General features: G+C 40.6%; 1 protein-coding gene across 1 annotated transcript; it reads right to left on the bottom strand.

Annotated features, from left to right (window-relative positions):
- Positions 1 to 1281: 1281 nt before the first annotated feature.
- On the bottom strand, positions 1282 to 16826 carry LOC143942195 (fibrinogen-like protein 1). The gene is made up of 8 exons (XM_077463449.1): positions 16733 to 16826; positions 15195 to 15271; positions 15067 to 15082; positions 10625 to 10716; positions 10056 to 10176; positions 7785 to 7970; positions 1797 to 1894; positions 1282 to 1293 (listed from the first exon to the last, which is right to left on the bottom strand). The coding sequence occupies exons 2-8, from the start codon at positions 15261 to 15263 to the stop codon at positions 1282 to 1284; spliced, it is 594 nt and encodes a 197-aa protein (XP_077319575.1). The 5' UTR covers positions 15264 to 15271; positions 16733 to 16826.
- Positions 16827 to 18400: the final 1574 nt, after the last annotated feature.

The following is an 18400-nucleotide window of genomic DNA, read 5'->3' as shown; positions in this document are numbered from 1 at the left end:
CCACAAGGTTTAGGAGTGTGTCTATGGGAATGTTTCACTATTCTTCCAGAAGCGCATTTGTGAGATTAACAAGGAACATAATGTTAGGTGGAGTCTCTCTGAAAATGTACCCTGATATCTAGCAAGCCGGAATCCGGACCTCCTTCCATCTGCTGGTGATCCCTCTAGTGATATAAAGATCTATATAGAGGAATCAGGACCTTCTTCCACCTGCTGGTGATCCCTCTAGTGATATAAAGATCTATATAGAGGAATCAGGACCTTCTTCCACCTGCTGGTGATGCCTCTAGTGATATAAATATCTAGATCGAGGAATCAGAACCTCCTAATATACTGCGTTAAATGGCACGTAACACACTGCAATATACGGCGTTAAATTTGCAGTAACGCACTGAACTATACAGCATTAAATGGAAGATAACGCACTAAAATACACAGCGTTGAACTTGCAGTAATGCACTGAACTGTATGGCGTTAAACTTGCAGTAACGCACTGAAATATTCTGCGTTAAACGTGCACTAATGCACAGAAATGTACTGTGTTAAACGGTAGATAACACACTGAAATATACGGCATTAAACTTGCAGTAATGCACTGAACTGTACGGCGTTAAATTTGCAGTAATGCACTGAAATATACTGCATTAAGCATGCAGTAACACACTGAAATGTACTGCGTTAAAATACAAGTAACACACTGAAATATAAATGGCGTTAAACTTGCAGTAATGCAATGAAATATACTGTGTTAAATGGTCACTACACTCACATTGGCTAAACTATTCCTACATTCACACTAATGTAAAGATGAATGGTCGCACTACACTCACACTGAACTATCCCAAGATTCACCCTAAACTGATATTCTACACTGACAATAGAATTAGAATAGCACACTATAGCATACTAACTCTCTAAAAGCACTGAACAGAGCCCTGTTCTATCTCTCTCCACGCCGATATCACACTGAAAATGGACGCTATTGAAAGAATACTTTTATAGTGTGGGGTGGGACTAACAGCAATGAGCCATGATTGGATAGAGTCATCATGACAGTGTCCAATCATGGCTCTGACAGTGCTCTGCGCCCTGATTGGGCAAAGCTTTCATTGCTTCAGCCAGTCAGGGCCGTCAATGCACTGTGCGGCGCCGCAGTGCATTGTGGTCGTTGGCGGGCCGAACAAGCGGTCGAATGGCTTGATAATTCGGGTTGTCAGGAGAACGTGCGAACAGCCAATATTCGGCCCGAACTCATGCTCAGGCCGAACTGTTCGCCCATCCCTATTCATTAAGCTAAGGGAAAACAAAGGTAAATAAGATATGACATAAAAACAGAAAGTTTTTTTTTCTTCAAATCTTTTATTAGAATGTTCATGACTGAAGGAGGAAGGAACCAACAAAGGCAATTATCAGCAGATTAAACTTCAGCTTTCAAGCACATACATACAAAATTTTTTTTCGAATTTTGGATAGAGCGAGGAGGGTTTGGAATCTCTGTCAGGCTTTCCACTTCTCTATCCAAATCTAAATACAAATATTGTTATATATATACATTCGAATTTAATTACAGAAATAATTTCCCTTGTTTTAATTCCCCTCTAGCTACAAATCACAGACATTGTTGTGGATTTCAGAGATTCGTATAGCCTCCATGTTGGCCAAGACAAAAAAGACATCTGGTACAAATGATTTGGTGGTGTGTAGTACTTTCCATTGAGATTGGCCAATCCACAGGCGTTGAACCACCAGCCGGATTGCACTTGTTGGCTGCAGCTCTTATATAGCATGTCACCTACACGACATTTCGGAGTGCAACCATCATGGGGGGAATCCTGGGTGCTGAAGGCTCTGCCATACTGATTCTCTGAGGCTAGAGTTTCCTTGAATCCATCTCCTGCGGGAAGAAATTTTTAGAATAGTTAGGTGTTTGGACGCTGTTTTAGGGTCTTGAGTCTCCACTTGAATCTGAATTGGATTGGTCATATCTAATATAATTAGAACTGGAGGGAGAAGGGAAAAAAAAAATGACCTCCTCCTATGCTTAAAGTGGTTGTAAACCCTTACAAACCACTTTGACCTACAGGTAAGCCTAGATTAAGGCTTTCCTGTAGGGCCAAGAAATATCTCCTAAACCTACACGGCTTAGGAGATATTTGTCAAAAGACAGGCACCACTGTCTACGGCGCATGCGCACTGAGCGCGCCGCTGTTAACGGCAATATGCCGCGAGTGGCGGCTCCCATGCGCCGGGAGTGACGTCATCGCGGCTCTGTCGAATGACAGCGCCGGAGCAGCGAGACCCACCAAGAAGGTGGATGCGCCGGACTACAGGGGACAGCGGTGACTTCGCTGGCTCCTGTGTCAGGTAAGTGACACATAATGGACTACTATGCGATGCACAGTAGTCCATTATGCTTTACCTTTGCAGGGAATCAAAGAGGAAGTAAACTCATCAGGGTTTACTTCCTCTTTAATAGATTTACTGGTACCACATCCTTTTATATTACATATGAACATAACAAAATCCCTTATGCCGCATACACACGATCGGAATTTTCGGCCAGCAAAAGACCGATGAGAGCTTGTCATCGAAAAATGTACGCTCCATCCGAATTAAGCTGGCTGAATTCCCGCCAGCAAAAATTTGATAGCATGTTCTCAATTTTCCCTATGGAAAAAACTTTCTATCGGAAATTCCGATCGTGTGTATGCAATTCCGACGTGCAAAAACTCACGCATGCTCAGATTCAACTACGAGATGGAAGCTATTGGCTACTAGGTATTGAACTTCCTTTTTCTAGGTCCGTCGTACGTGTTGTACGTCACCGCGTTCTTGGCGGTCGGAATTTGGTGTGAGCGTGTGTAGGCAAGACAGCTTGAGCGGAATTCCGACGGGAAAACCATCAGAGCTTTTTCCGACGGGAATTCCGATCGTGTGTACGTGGCATAACAGGAAAAAAAATTAGGTAGGACTTTAGTGGTAACGCACCATAAATGAATTAACAACTTCAGCTCTGGGAGGTTTACCCCCCCCCCCCCCCCCAAATGACCAGGTCCTTTTTTGCCATACGGCACTGCATGTCCTTTTTTTCCCCCACAAAGCTTTCTTTCAATGATATTTAATCATCTCTGCCTCTTTTATTTTTTTGCGCTCTAAACAAAAAAAGACAGACGATTTTGAAAAGAAAACAATATTTTCTACTTTCTGCTATAAAAAATATACAATAAAATTTTTTAAAAATCTACTTTATTCCTCCAGTATAGGCCAATATGTATTCTGCTACATATTTTTGGTAAAAAAACAACAACACAATAGGCATATATTGATTGGTTTGCGCAAAAGTTATAGCTTCTACAAAATATGGAATATTTTTTTTTTTTTTTTTACTAGTAATGACGGTGATCAGTGACTTATAGCGGGACTGCGGTATTGTGGCGGACAGATCGGACACTAACAGAGAGAATAATTACCCCAACTGGGACTTTAAAGGCAGACTAAGATGTAATGGGAAGGTATGGCACAGATCGGACACTAACTGACACTTTTTGGGGACCAGTGACACCAATACGGTGATCAGTGCTAGAAAATATGCACTGCCACTGTACTAGTGACACTGGCAGGGAAGGAGTTAAGTTATCAAAGGCTTAAATGTATGCCTGAGGTTTGCTTACTCACTGTCAAGGAGGTTCTTCTACTAAGGGAAGTCAAAGATCCATGTTCCTGCTTAGCAGGTACACAGGATCTGTGCCTTCCCTTTTGACAGAATGACAATCTGCCTTGTTTACATAGGCAGATTGTCGTTCTGCCTGTGTCTTGTACAATCGGTGTGTGCCGGCGGACATCAAGTCAGCGGTACCCGTTTCTGGGCTCCCACTGTGTATAATCACAGCTAGGAGGGGCGCCAGCAGTGTGCACGCACGCCCTAGACCCTGGAAGTGCAGATTACGTACTAGGTATGTGATCTGGTACAGAGCGGCCACCGTGCCTCAGTATATATGCGGTGGGCAGTCATTAACTGATTAAAAAGCATGACGACTTTATTACAAAATATTAAAATCCCAGCAGAGGGGTAAATTGTACATGCAAAATACACCTAGTCTATATACTTAGAACGCTGTCTAGAAGGATTACAGAATGATACAGCTCTAACATTAAGTTAATACATTGTGTCATCTTGGCCATAACTTTGACACATTTCACAGGACAGAGCCTGCGTCTTCAGGAAGAGCACAGCTTTACAAGTGTCTATTATAGGTGGCAAAAATGTGCAAGATGATCAAAATAAATGTAAAACAGCGAGCCAAGTGGACGAAATGGACCCCAGGACCCCATACCTCCAATCAAAATAGAAGAATAATTCAATAGGTAATATACTGTGGTCATCCAATCCTCTAGCTATAACTCAAAGAGTGAGTAACCATATAGCTCCTTCATCAATGATTGTAGGGAGCAGCAAGCAAGATGACTGGAGTGAATAAATAGTGTGATCCACTTTGGCTCCTCCATCCGGAGCTATTTTGATTTCAGATGTGGGGTCCATTCATCCACGTGGCTTGCTGTTTTATCATTTTGCACATTTTTGCCAACTCCTGTAGCTTGTGAAGCTGTGTTCTTCCTGAAGAAGCCGGCTCTGTTCTGTTTAACTCGTCGAAGAAATGGCCAACCTTTTCTCCACTAAGATCCACCTCTTGCTTTCTTCCAATTCTAGGTCCTGGAGTTGTAGAGAATGGGACCTTTGTTTGGGAAGTTCTCCTTACTGACTGCTCATCTAGATGCAGCCATTTAAAAGCACTACGTTCTCCATGCCACGACTCAGTTCCAGTGGCAGAACCTGGACATGTTTATACATTTTTAGCTCAAATAGGGGAGTGGCGGTAGAGGAAATCTAAAATTTGTTGTATGAGTTTGGGGTTAGAAAAATGTTTTTTCTATAAGGATTCCAGTGCCTTAATGGATAACACATGGTGTCCTGCAACCAACTAGTACAGGGGGTCTCCAAACTATCTAACCAAAAGGCCAGTTTACTGTTCTTCAGATGTTATAGGGGCTAAACTGTGATCGGTCGGAGTAGAAAATGTCTTGGCATCAGTGGGCAAAACCAATGCCTCAGGCTTGGTGGTCAGTGGCAGTAAAAACAAAATTACATAGCACATGTGGTCAGTGGATGAATAAATAGTGTCTTATCATTGGTATCAGTTGGAGGAAGTGTGCTTCATCATTGGTTTCAGTGGGAGGAATACTGCTCCATCATGGGTATGAGTTGAAGGAATAGTGTCCCATCATTGATATCAGTGGGAGGAATAGTGACCCATCTCTGGTATTATTTGGAGGAATCATGCCCAATCATTGGTATCTGTTGGAGGAATAATACCCCACCATTGGTCCCAGTGAAAGGAATGCTGCTCTATTATTGGTATCAGTGAAAGGGATAGTGCTCCATCATTGGTGTCAGTGGGAGGAATAGTGTCCCATCATTGAAGCCAAAGGGAGGAATAGTGCCCCATCATTGGTGTCAGTGGGAGGAATAGTGCTCCATCATTGAAGCCAAAGGAAGGAATAGTGTCCCATCATTGGTGTCAGTGGGAGGAATAGTGCTCCATCATTGAAGCCAAAGGGAGGAATAGTGTCCCATCATTGGTATCAGTGGGAGGAATAGTGCCTTATAATTGTTATCAATAGGAGGAATAGTGTCCCATTATTGGTATCAGTGGGAGAAATCGTGCCCCATCATTGAAGTCAAAGGGAGGAAAAGTGTCCCATCATTGAAGTCAAAGGGAGGAATAGTGTCCCATCATTGATATTAGTGGGAGGAATAGGGCCCAATCATTGGTATCTGTTGGAGGAATAATACCCCATCATTGGTCCCAGTGTAAGGAATACTGCTCTATTATTGGTATCAGTGAAAGGGATAGTGCCCCATCATTGGTGTCAGTGGGTGGAATCGTGCCCCATCATTGAAGCCAGAGGGAGCAATCGTGTCCCATCATTGGTATCAGTGGGAGGAATAGTGCCTTATAATTGTTATTAATAAGAGGAATAGTGTCCCATTATTAGTATCAGTGGGAGCAATAGTGCCCCATCATTGAAGTCAAAGGGAGGAAAAGTGTCCCATCATTGAAGTCAAAGGGAGGAATATTGTCCCATCATTGATATTAGTGGGAGGAATAGTGCCCCATCATTATCAGTGGGAGGAATAGTGGTCTATCATTGGCATCAGTGGGAAGAATAGTGCCCCATCATTGACATCAAGAGGAGGAATAGTGCTCTATCGTTGGTGTTAGTGGGAGAAATAGTGTCCATTGTTGTCAACTGTTAGTATCAGTGAGAGTAAGGCCGCGTACACACGAGAGGATTGTCCGTCCAACTTAATCCGCTGAAACGTGTTTCAGCGGACAATCCGCTCGTGTGTGGGCTTCAGCGGACTTTTTCAGCGGACAGTCTGGCGAACTAAGTCTTTCGGAATTTCAGTAATTTTGTCCGTCCAAACTTGGTTTCAGCGGACAGTCCGCTCGTGTATAGGCAAGTTGGACGGACTAAGTATGGCGCATGCTCAGAAAGGATTTACACGCCGAAGGTTGCATTGCAGTGTATTGGACGTCGTATTTCTAGTCCCGTCGTACATGCTGTACATGTCATCGCGCAAGCTTTCAGCGGACTGTCTGTTCATCGTGTGTGGTCAAGTCCGTTCATTCAAAAGTTGGACGGACTGTCTGTCGGATTGTCTGACGAACTTAGTTGGGCAGACAATCCGCCCGTGTGTATGCGGCCTTATAGTGCCTTATCATTGTTATCAGTAGGAGAAATAGTGCCCCATCACTGGTGTCAGTGGGAGAAATAGCGCCCCATCATTGGTATCAGTAGGAGAAATAGTGCCCCATCACTGGTGTCAGTGGGAGAAATAGCGCCCCATTATTGGCATCAAGAGGAGGAATAGTGCCCCATCATTGGTATCAGTGGGACGAATAGTGCCTTATTGTTATCAGTAGGAGGAATAGTGCCCCCATCATTTGTATCAGTGGGAGGGATAGTGCCTTATCATTATTATCAGTAGGAGGAATAGTGCTCCATTGTTAGTATGAGAGGGAAAAAGAAGGCCTCATATCAGTGAGAGACATACTGTACATATTACCCCAGGAGCCAGATAAAGGCAAGCAAGGTGACGCAGTTTGGAGACCACTGGACTAGAGCATGTTTCTCAATTTCAGTTTCAGAGTCTACAGAGAATTTTTTAACACCGACAGGTGTGCTAAAGATGTCCCAAATCAACTCTTCAATGGTACACGTAGTGCATGCCGGATGTAAAGGCCATTAACAGAAATGTTTCCAAAAAAGATATCTCTCTACTTTTCTCATCAAAAATGCATGGTTGGTGTCTGTATCCTCACTAGTGGGGGACTCGCCATGTCTTGGTGACCATTGTGAGTAATACCGAAGGTGATGAATAATCCCAAAACACAAGAACAAGAATAGAGGGGAAATCCTCCAATGGAGAAACGTGTTCCCTTACTTAAGAATTATATTTCATCACTTCCTGTTGTGTCAAAGGGACAGGAAGTGGAAGGACCTCTTCCTAATGGAACATAAATGACATAAAATTGGCAAAGAATTTACTCTTTCCCTGGTCTTAAAAAAAATGACTTTCATGCTTCCATCCTAAGTTGATTTCAATACGCCCAGTTGCTATTTTTTGCTTTTTTTTTCTACTGATATTGTGTTCTACTTCTTATTCCATTTTAGCCTGAATAGACCTGAAAAAAAGGGAAACTGAAGCCTTAGGCTCTTACCGGCGGTGCCTGAGTATTTTCCTACTGTTAGTGGATAGAATGCGGAGTTGGGGCCGATGTTGAAGGTGTCATATTGTGCGTAGGCTGTGCCATTGGAAAAGTCTTGCAGGTTAATACGTAGTTTACATCGTCTGTTCTTCTGGTTAGTCAGGATGTTCATATTTTTCAGTCCCAACCAATGCTCACCTGCGTGAATAATAAATGAACGATAACAATATATAATTAATAAAAAAATGTTTTTGAAACAAACAACCTCCAACAGAAAATAGAAACAATAATGTTTTTACGTAAAGTAGTGAAAGGCTGGAACCCCTGTCAATGTTTTATTGCTGTCTTTGCTCCTGGTGCAGATTTTCCTATGGCCATGGCAGTAATGCCGCGTACACACGACCGGACTTTTCAACATCAAAGGTCCGACGGAACGATTCCGGCAGACCATTCGATCGTGTGTGGGCTGCAGCGGACTTTTGATTTGCAAAAATCCGACAGACTTTAGAAATGGAACATGTTTCAAATTTTTCCGCCGGAACTCCGCCTGACCCAGTTCCTACCGAGAAATCCGCTCGTGTGTGTGCTAGTCCGACGGACAAAAACTGACGCGAGGGCAGCTATTGGCTATTGGCTATGAACTTCCTTATTCTAGTCCGGTCGTACGTCATCACGTTAGAATCTGTCGGACTTTGGTGTGATTGTGTGTGGCCAAGTCCGTTCATTCGGAAAGTCCATCAGAACTCTGTCAGAACTCCGTCGAAAGTCTATCGGACCTAGTCCCTCAAAAAGTCCGGTCGTGTGTACGCGGCATAAGCGGGGGAAGTTGTCCCAGTCCTCCCCTGGTGGAGGAGATTCTAATGCCGCGCACACACGACTGGACTTTTCGACGAACTAGGTCCGACAGTCTTCCTGACGGACTTTCGGCGGACTTTCTGAATGACTGGACTTGGAAACACACAATCACACCAAAGTTCGATGGATTCTAACGTGATGACGTACGACCGGACTAGAATAAGGAAGTTCATAGCCAGTAGCCAATAGCTGCCCTAGCATTGGTTTTTGTCTGTCGGAAATAGCATACACACGAACGGCTTTCTCGGTCCAGCAGGAAAATGTAAAACATGTTCTATTTCTGACGGATTTTTGGCAAGCAAAGATCCGATGGAGCCCACACACAATCAAATTCCGTCAGACCTTTGCTGTCAAAAAGTCCGGTCGTGTGTACGCGGCATAATACTTCCCCACCATGTGAGGACTATGATTCTTTGGCCCAGAGGGTAAACACAACCGACTAGCCTTTTCATTGTAGGGACAGATTTCTTTAGAATAAAAAATGTCTACCATGCAGAGTGTGCCATGGTGCCCACGCCGATTGGTAGGCAAAAAAGTTGGGTGTCCTTAAAGGACATGGTTTATTGGGAGACAGCTTTGTAGATTTTCCACAATTAGCTTTCTTTTGCAGCTCTCAGCATTCTTTTACATACTGTACAGTGCCTTGAAAAAGTATTTCTACCCCTTTGAAATTGTCCACATTTTGTCCTGTTACAACCAAAAACGTAAATGGCTAAAAGACTTCCCTCTGCAAGATGTTGTACTTCAAGTCTAAATTGGGAGTGGGTAGCTGTATTATGCCCAGCATGTGTTGCCTTGGATTAAGCTCAAATTGATATCTGAATGGTGAAGCATATACGCCTGGGGCCACCAGCTCAACATATCTTTAATGCCGCGTACACACAATTGGAATTCTGGCCAGAAAAAGACCGATGAGAGCTTTTCATCGGAAAATGCGACCGTGTGTATGCTCCATCGGAAATTTAGCTGTCTGAATTCCCGCCAGCCAAAAATTTATAGCATGTTCTCAATTTTCCCTACAGAAAAACTTTCTATCGGTAATTCCGATTGTGTGTATGCAATTCCGACATGCCAAAAATCACGCATTGCTCAGATTCAACTACGAGACAGAAGCTATTGGCTAGTGGCTACTGGCTATTGAACTTCCCTTTTCTAGTCCTGTCATACGTGGTGGACGTCACCGCGTTCTAAACTATCGGAATTTGGTGTGACCGTTTGAGCGGAGTTCCATCGGAATTCCGTCGGGAAAACCATCAGAGCTTCTTCCGACGAGAATTTCCGATCGTGTGTTTGCGGCATTAGTACTGGCCCAGGGGGAAAATGCCCCCCCCCAGACAAATCTACCCCTATGCCCCACTCAATCAAAAACAAGCAAAAACTACATTTACATTAACAGTAATTATACAGACAGCACAGTTGACTGTTTACCATTGACATTTCCAAATCCTTGTTCATAGCTGCTCCATAATCTGTTGAAATATACTCCATCTACGCCATTACGAAACTGGATATAAGTCCATCCTCCACTCTGTGTTATTTCACAGTAAACCTGCAGGGGGAGCACAAAGCATCATAAAAAACTCTTAAGGGTGTCATAAACCAGCTCATGTAATATAGAAGTTTACAGAAAATATTAACAAAAATATGTAACAACTTGCTACACATTTTACCCCAGTTTCTTGATCCCCTGAAGTCTCTTTTTTATCTTTCTTGTCCTACATCTCCTATACTTTCCTCCATCCATAAATCTCTTTCTTTCATAATTACTTTCGTCCCCACTCCTTCACCAAAAATCCTGTAGGGGTTGCATAGGTTTTTATGGTGTCATGAGCAAGGCCATGTAGTATATCTTTTTTTTAAATATATTTAAAAACTTTTTGAACATTCTCCCCCAGCTTCCTTGGTCCCATTGCTCTCTCTTGCCTTATATCTCCTTTACTCTCCTCCACCCATACATTTCTATGCGGACAATCAGTCAGACTTTCTTGTTGTCTTACCTGAAAAGGGGCAATCGCTCCATCTGGTTGGATTAGATAGACTCCACGAGCTGCATTGTTGTTTTGCTGCCATATATCAGAGCAATCACGTCCTGCAAAACAAGGTAAAATGTTCTGACCATAGTTGTATTTCATCTACAAACATCTAAAATCTTACGAAAAAAGGACTGAATAGATGAGTTGATCAAAAACAGGGTGGTACCACATCCCAAAATATATAAGTTTTAAAGAAAAAGGGGAAGGAGTAAAGGGGCTGGAGGGTAACCAACCCCCAGGACTTTTAAACGGTACCAATTATAAAGGCAGAACAGTCACATGCCAACAATAGAATGAATAAAGTTTTATTTGAAGTACAAATGCATACTAAAAACCATTAATAGAAAAAGTGTGAATACACATATCAAATACTACAGTACAAAACTGGTACAGAATCACAAATATCCATACATGTTACCAATTTGTACAAAGAAATGCTGCATTTTTCTCTACATGTTTCGCTCTCTTGAGCTTCCTCAGGATGTTGCAGCGTTTAAAATTAAAAACTGAAAAATTAAATAACAACAAAGTAAATAAATTGCCAATAAATTCCAGAGGATTTTTATCGGACAAAATGGTAACATGTATGGATATTTGTGATTCTGTACCAGTTTTGAAATGTGTATCTAAAATCTTAATTGCCCTCTAACTCGTTGCATTTTAGAGGGCAGCATCATTTTTTTTTATAATCACATTATATAATGGAATATTTTAATTGCTGCAGACGCGTATTAATTCACATCAAACATTTTAATAAAATATTCCACATATTATATAGAAAATTGCGGAGCACAAAGTGTAGCATCGTCAATTAACCCAATAGGAGGTCTCAGTTTCTCTATTCTCTACATAAACAAAAGGTCAGAATTATTATTTTTCGAGAAACTTTTGCTCTGATCAAATACATATTTAGCACTACCACACATCAAGTCCCAGTATATTTTCCCAGTCCAAGTCCAGTAGGGTTCCTATAACGTTGCAGAAGTCTCTTCCCCATCAAATTATGGAACAAAAAAACTGCTCTGGAGGTCCAATATCTGTTCCTAAAGATCCTGCTTGGAGGTAAAATCTACACAATTGTCAATGTTCACTATATTACCAAAAGTTGTGGGATGCCTGCCATTAACATGCACTTGAACTTTAATGGCTTCCTAATGCCCTGTACACATGGTCGGAAATTCAGACGGAAAAAGGTCCGATCAGATTATATAGTCGGAAAATCCGATTGTGTGTGGGCTCTATCGGACTTTTGGAGAGCAGGATCTAAAAATTTCCGACAAAAAAATCCAATCAGACTTTTTCTGATCCTTTGTAGAGAATTCCGACGGACAAAGTGCCACTCATGCTCAGATCAAATTACGAGACCAAAGCTATTGGCTACTAGCCTCTACGTAGTCCCGTTGTACGTTTTGTACGTCACCTCATTCTGAATGATCGGATTTTCTGAAAACTTTGTCCGACCGTGTGTATGCAACACCAGTTTTAGACAAATTTCAGACGGATTTTGTGGTTTGAATGTCCGACCGTGTGTACAGGGCATTAGTCTGTAGGGTTTAATACTGAGTTGGCCCACTCTTTGCAGCTATAACAGCTTCAACTCTTCTGGGAAGGCTGTCCACCAGGTTTAGGAGTGTGTCTATGGCAGTGATTCTCAACTAGGGTTCCTCCAGAGGTTACTAGGGGTTCCTTCAGCATTGAGCAATTTCTGCCTCTCAGATAAATTCCCACTGACACCATTGATATTTTTATCTATCTGTAAAGAGCTAATTCTTCCCAATGACCACAAGTGTAAGGACCATTCCTCTCACTGAACATCACACTAATGTGTCATGAGTTGTAGAGTTCTAATTTTTAGCAGGGGTTCCTCTAAACTGGAGAACTATTTCAAGGCTTCCTCTGTGTTGAAAAGGTTGAGAAAGGCTGGTCTATGGGAATGTTTGACCAGAAGCAAATTTGTGAGGTCAGGCACTGATGTTGAACGAGAAGGCCTGGCTTGCAGTTCCTCCACCCCAAACTCGCTCATCCGTGTCTTTATGGACCTTGCTCTGTGCACTGGTGCGCAGTCATGTTGGAACAGGAAGGGGCCATCCCCAAACTGTTCCCATAAAGTTGGGAGCATGAAATTGTCCAAAATGTTTTGATATGCTGATGCCCTAAGAGTTCCCTTTACTAGAACTAAGGGGTCAAGACCAACCCCTGAAAAACACCATAATCCTCCCTCCACTAAATGGTTTGGACCAGTGCACAAAGCAAGGTCCATAAAGACATTAATGAGTGAGTTTGAGGTGGAGGAACTTGACTGGCCTCAACACCATAGAACACCTTTGGGATGGATTTGAGAGGAGACTGCGAGCCAGGGCTTCTCGTCCACATCAGTGCCTGACCTCACAAATGGGCTTCTGGAAGAATGGTCAAACATTCCTAAACCTTGTGGACATCCTTCCCAAAATAGTTGAAGTTGTGATAACTGCAAAGGGTGGGCCTGAACCCTACGGACTAAGACTGGGATGCCATTAAAGTTCATGCTCGTGTAAAGGCAGGCGTCCCACAAGTTTTGGTAACATAGTGTATTCTTACCCAATCATGACCAACATTCTAAGCCCACGTACACACGGTCGGAGATTTTGCCAACCAAATCCGTCGGATTTTGCCCGTCGGATTTAGTCAGACGGATTGTGTCCGAAACTGTTGCATAGACACGGTCGGGCCAAGTTGGCGAAAAATCCGATTTTTCAGAACGTGATGACGTAATTTCGTTACGATGGGACTACATTCAGGCTAGTAGCCAATAGCTTTGATGTAGGAATTTGATCTGAGCATGCGTGGCACTTGATCCGATGAAAATGCTCTACACACAATCGGATTAGGTCCGTCCAGCCCAGTTGGTCGGGAAATCTTTCCAACATGTTGGAAAATTGGGTCGGACGGAGATTCGGACGGAATCAGTCCGATGCATACCACACACAGTCGGATTATCTGACGACACGGTCTGATAAGACTCATTCCGACAGATTCTCTGACCGTGTGTACAAGGGCTAATGGTTTCTGTATCCCAATGGATTTACTGGACTTTGCAAACAGTGTCATGTTAATTGGGGGCTCAGATATGAAAAACAAAAGGCATCCAAAAGGCTCCGAGACTTTGATATGAGTTTATACAAAGTAGCGAGAGGCCAAAAAACATTTCAAGAGCCCACTAGCTCAGGTTTGGATGATTATGACAGACAAGGCTACCCTCCAATGGGCACCCCAGCAGGTTACCAGAATATATTGTGCATTTGTGGAAAGAGCATCAGACCAAATGAAAAAAGAGCCCAAATTAATTCACTGGTATTGTGCTAAAATAAGGCCAATACATTTTGGGGGTCACTAAATATACTGGATACTAAATGACAATATCTTATATGATAAACCTTGCATCGCAGACAACACTTGCCGACAGGCCTATAGTAAAAGTACATAATTTGTTTGACATTAAATACTGGGGCTTTGACAGCTAGCTAGCTGCCAAAACTCAGTTTTTTTTTACTAGAGGCGATTATCTTTCAGATAAAGGTGGTCCCGTGGGCAGATTCACAGTGGGATCATTTTTAGAAGTGGTGGGAGGGGTGCCCCCCTCTTGCCACTTCCGGGCCTACCTGACCGACCGGTGAAGGCCGGGAGCGATCCGAAGCTGGTGGTAGCTGGGTATGGAGAATAGTGAGGCCAAGATGCGCTAGAAAGACCTGAGCAACCTCTGACGTCACTTCCGGTTCCCGGGCCATAGTACATAATTTATTTTTTATTTAAAGCAAAAGTAAAAAAAAAAAAACAACAAAAAGAAAAATATATATTTTTTTATCTTTTGCTTTTAAAGGTAAATGTGAGATCTGAGGACTTTTTTGACCCCAGATCTCTCAGGAAGACCTGTCTTCCGTAATTTTGTTTAAAAATAAAATAAAAAATAAATAAAGGAACAGTGTAAAAATTTAAAAAAAAGTAAAATAAATAAGATTTTTTTTTTAAAGTGCCCCATCTCTTTGTGTTCGGGGTCAGAAGGGAACCCATACATAAGTCACACTGTGCACCTTGAAGCCCCAGCACATTGATCTCCCGGCCGGCACACTGAAAGAGTAGTGTGTAGGCACTTCTCTTATGGCAGAGCTGGTAAGAGGGAGATCTTTCCTGTCTTCCCATTGGCACACAGAGTAAAAATGCTAATGCACATGGGGTAGTTAGGGTGTGCCCAGGCACTTCCGGCGCACAATGTGCGCACATCGATGCACGCAAGCATATGCAATATATATATATATTCTCTCTTTTTTTTTATGCAGCCCATTGTGGATTTGGGAGCTATACATAAAAAAAAATCTCCCTCCCCAGATATCTTAACCACCATAATCCTTTACAAATATAAATAATCTTACCTTGTATTACTTGACTCTATGGTAACAAAACAAAACAAAAAAAAGAAAAAACATTTTTACATTTTTTATACTGTTATAATAAAGCCCCAGAAAGAAAACCCCAGGAAGTTGGACAAGACTTTACAAACCTGTGATCTAATTCCTTGGAAACACAAAGTTAATATGAAAATACAGCCGAATAGTCTGTAGTCTGCCATACTTTTGCCTGAAAAAAACAGAATACAATACATAGTATTATAAAACGTGTAGCGCCCTCCTTGATAGGCTGCTAGTTAGGTTAAATAAATTTAGTTCCTGTAGCTTTCCTATAATCAGTTGAGCAGCTTGTGATTGTTTTGGGCTCTGCTGAGTCTCACTGGTTGCAGATTTGACTGCTTTCCCCTTGCCTTCTGGAGAATTCTATTATATAGTGGGCTGGGAAAGTCAAACAAACAGCCTGAATTTTTATGCAGTCCCAATTAATCCCCAAGGGAGTGTGCTCAGTAGGTGGGTGGGTAGGGCATAAATAGCCTGAGGCTGCAACGCCAGGGTTCTTGTCTAGAAGGAGAAGTTTCCAGCCTCTAGGGCTGCTGCCCTTCTGAGAAGTCCAGCTGTGTCTCTGTACTTGTTTATCGAGGTCCCAGCTAGGCCGAAGCCTGAGGGCCTGTGTTTAATCGAGGTTCCAGCTGTGTTAGAGTTAGAGGTCTTATTCTACTGAACCCAGCTGGAACTGATTGAGGGATTCCACTAAGGCTCTGGTCTGGAGAGGTCACAGGAGAAATGTCCGGCTGATATTGGAAGGAGGCATCCAAGTATCCAGAGACATTTGTGAGTAAAGACCTGTGTGAGGGATCCTAGAGCCTGTGTACTGCTATTATCTTTGTGCATCCGTGTCAGCTTTTGCTAAAATCATGGCCATTTCCTATGGTGTAATGAAGGAAAGATGATCCACACTCCAGTTGTTGCTCTTTAAAAATAATAATAATAATTTTTTTGAAAAGCCACAGTGTAAACACAGATAAAATCAGTTGACGTGTTTCAGCCTATAAGGCCTTACTCTTATAGGTGATTATGACTAAGGCCTTATAGGCTGAAACCTGTTAACTAATTTTATCTGCATTTAAACTGTGTCTTTTCAATAGAATGAAGCATCAACGAAGGATACCCCTACCTTTTGAAGAGCGAGGGCCACTTAGGTAGCTTGGTATCTGATCATGGGCCACAATGAACGGAGCGGGCGGGTGACAGGTCTGTGTCCACTCTGTAAATGTGGAGCAGACCTGGACACAGCCCACCTTACTCTGTGGGCCTTCCGATCTGATCTGCCCAGACAGAAGTGGATGTATCAGAGGGCTATGTGGGCCACATGTGACCCCTGGGCCACTGGTTGGGCTCCCCTACCCTAGACAATTCATTGAGCCAGAAGATTGACTGATCCTGTGTGCCTAACTGCTGATACACCGGTTTGGCAAAAGAATCTTGGGGCTACAAAGCCACCGCTTTAGGTGGTGAACACGACAAATGTATTAAACATTAATCTACTCAACAAAATCTTAGAAAAAATAAACGATTACAATTTATTTTAGCATTACAAGATTTTTACATATTTACAGATAATTTTATTTTAAAATGAACTCAATAAAATTAGTAAAAAGGACAAACAGATACAGCGATCGAAAATTCTTACCTTTGCAAAAAAAAATTTCTTTAATTCTTTTCAGTTCTCCTTCTTCTCCTTTTCTCTTTCTCCTTTCAGTGTCATCCTTTTATATTACTCTAGGCTAAAAATGAAGATTAACAACAACCAATGAGGTGAGTCTGGTGTTTCCGGCTAGAAAACCTTTAATCTGATAATTACACGCATTTAGATTTAAATTATTTTACACAACAAAGCGCTGATCGGTATCTTCTTCTATATTGTTCTCTAAAGCTTTTTTGTGTGTTTTCATAAGATTTAAACAATTAAACAATAAAATTATGATTGGCCTTTAATATATGCGTACAGATTTACAATATTTTTATTATTACACTTTATCTTTTATATCCATCAGATAGACTCTTTGAAAAATAAGGAAGGAAATTATTTCTCCATTACGTGCTTGATATAATTTATGATGATTTGTAAAGAACAATTTACATAATATAACATAAAAATATAAATTCTCCTGTAAAAGTTAAATTTTAGATAATATTGAGTCTATTTCATTTTTTTATTTGCTTGTAAATATGATTTTGTTAAATATTGTTAAAATTATTAAAACCAAAAGTGATGATTAACAATATATTTATGCTAGAATTATGCTGACATAAAATACAGAAAAATTACATTATAATGTACATTTTTTTGTTGCTTTCTTTTTGTGATATTGATGACAATTTTACATTTTTCCTTCTAAAACAAAAATGTTTTGTTTGTGAAAAACTGAAACAAGAATTTTCTAAATGACATGTTGGATATCATTTTTTGATAATTAGTAAAGAACAATTTACATAACATAACATGAAATATAAATTCTCCTGTAAAAGTTAAATTTTAGATAATATTGAGTGTATTTCATTTTTTTTTAACACTTGGGTATGCAAAATTTGTTTGTAATTATGACTTTGTTAAATATTGGTAAAAGTTTAATTTTAAATAATATTGAATGTATTTTCATCTATAAGTTTCATAATATATAGTACTGTAAAGAACAATTTACATAATATAACATGAAAATATAAATTCTCCAGTAAAGGTTTAATTCTATATAATATTGCGTGTATTTGGTTTTTCTAACGCTTGGGTATACATTTTTTATTTTTGAATATAATTTTGTCAAATATTGTTAAAATTATTAAAATCAAAATGATACTAAGCAATATATTTATGCTTGGATTAGAATGACATAAGATTTCAGTGTTTTTAGCTTTTCCATTAGCATTTATTTTATTATTATTTATACATTATAATGTTTTTTCATTAGGGTAAAAGGGTTTGCGTTCAGTTTAGGTTAGGGTTAGGATTAGGAGTTGTGGTTAGGGTTATTTATTATTATTTTATTTTATTATTTTATTTTATTTATTATTATTATTATTATTATTATTATTATTATATGAATAATAATAAATGAATAAATAAATGTAAATTGATACACAAACAAATAAAAATCATAAATAAAAAATAATTAAATGTAATAAATGAATACTAAGTAACAATAAATAAATAATTAACCCTTAACTTTAACCCTTACCCCTTAAAAAAATAATAATAATTAACGAAACACCCTAACCCTAACACAAAAATAATAATCGTTGTTATTTTTATTAATAATAAGGTATTTTTTTGTTCGAGTTTGGGTGTTGTTATTTATTTTTA

This window comes from Lithobates pipiens, unplaced genomic scaffold (genome assembly GCF_037356315.1).
Source record: "Lithobates pipiens isolate NorthernLeopardFrog02 unplaced genomic scaffold, aLitPip1_a1.2 Scaffold_30, whole genome shotgun sequence".
Lineage (NCBI taxonomy): Eukaryota > Metazoa > Chordata > Amphibia > Anura > Ranidae > Lithobates > Lithobates pipiens.
Note: the sequence above shows the minus strand (reverse complement) of the source record. Positions and strands in the feature narration are given on the sequence as shown.

Bases quoted from the DNA above. Each gene is read 5' to 3' on its own strand.
- LOC143942195 (XM_077463449.1), bottom strand. From the start codon at position 15,263: ATGGCAGACTACAGACTATTCGGCTGTATTTTCATATTAACTTTGTGT. The intron at 10,177-10,624 runs GTAAGACAACAA...CTCCCCCTGCAG, and splicing joins GAGCGATTGCCCCTTTTCAG to GTTTACTGTGAAATAACACA. The intron at 1,895-7,784 runs GTAAGAGCCTAA...TTCTTCCCGCAG, and splicing joins AAAATACTCAGGCACCGCCG to GAGATGGATTCAAGGAAACT.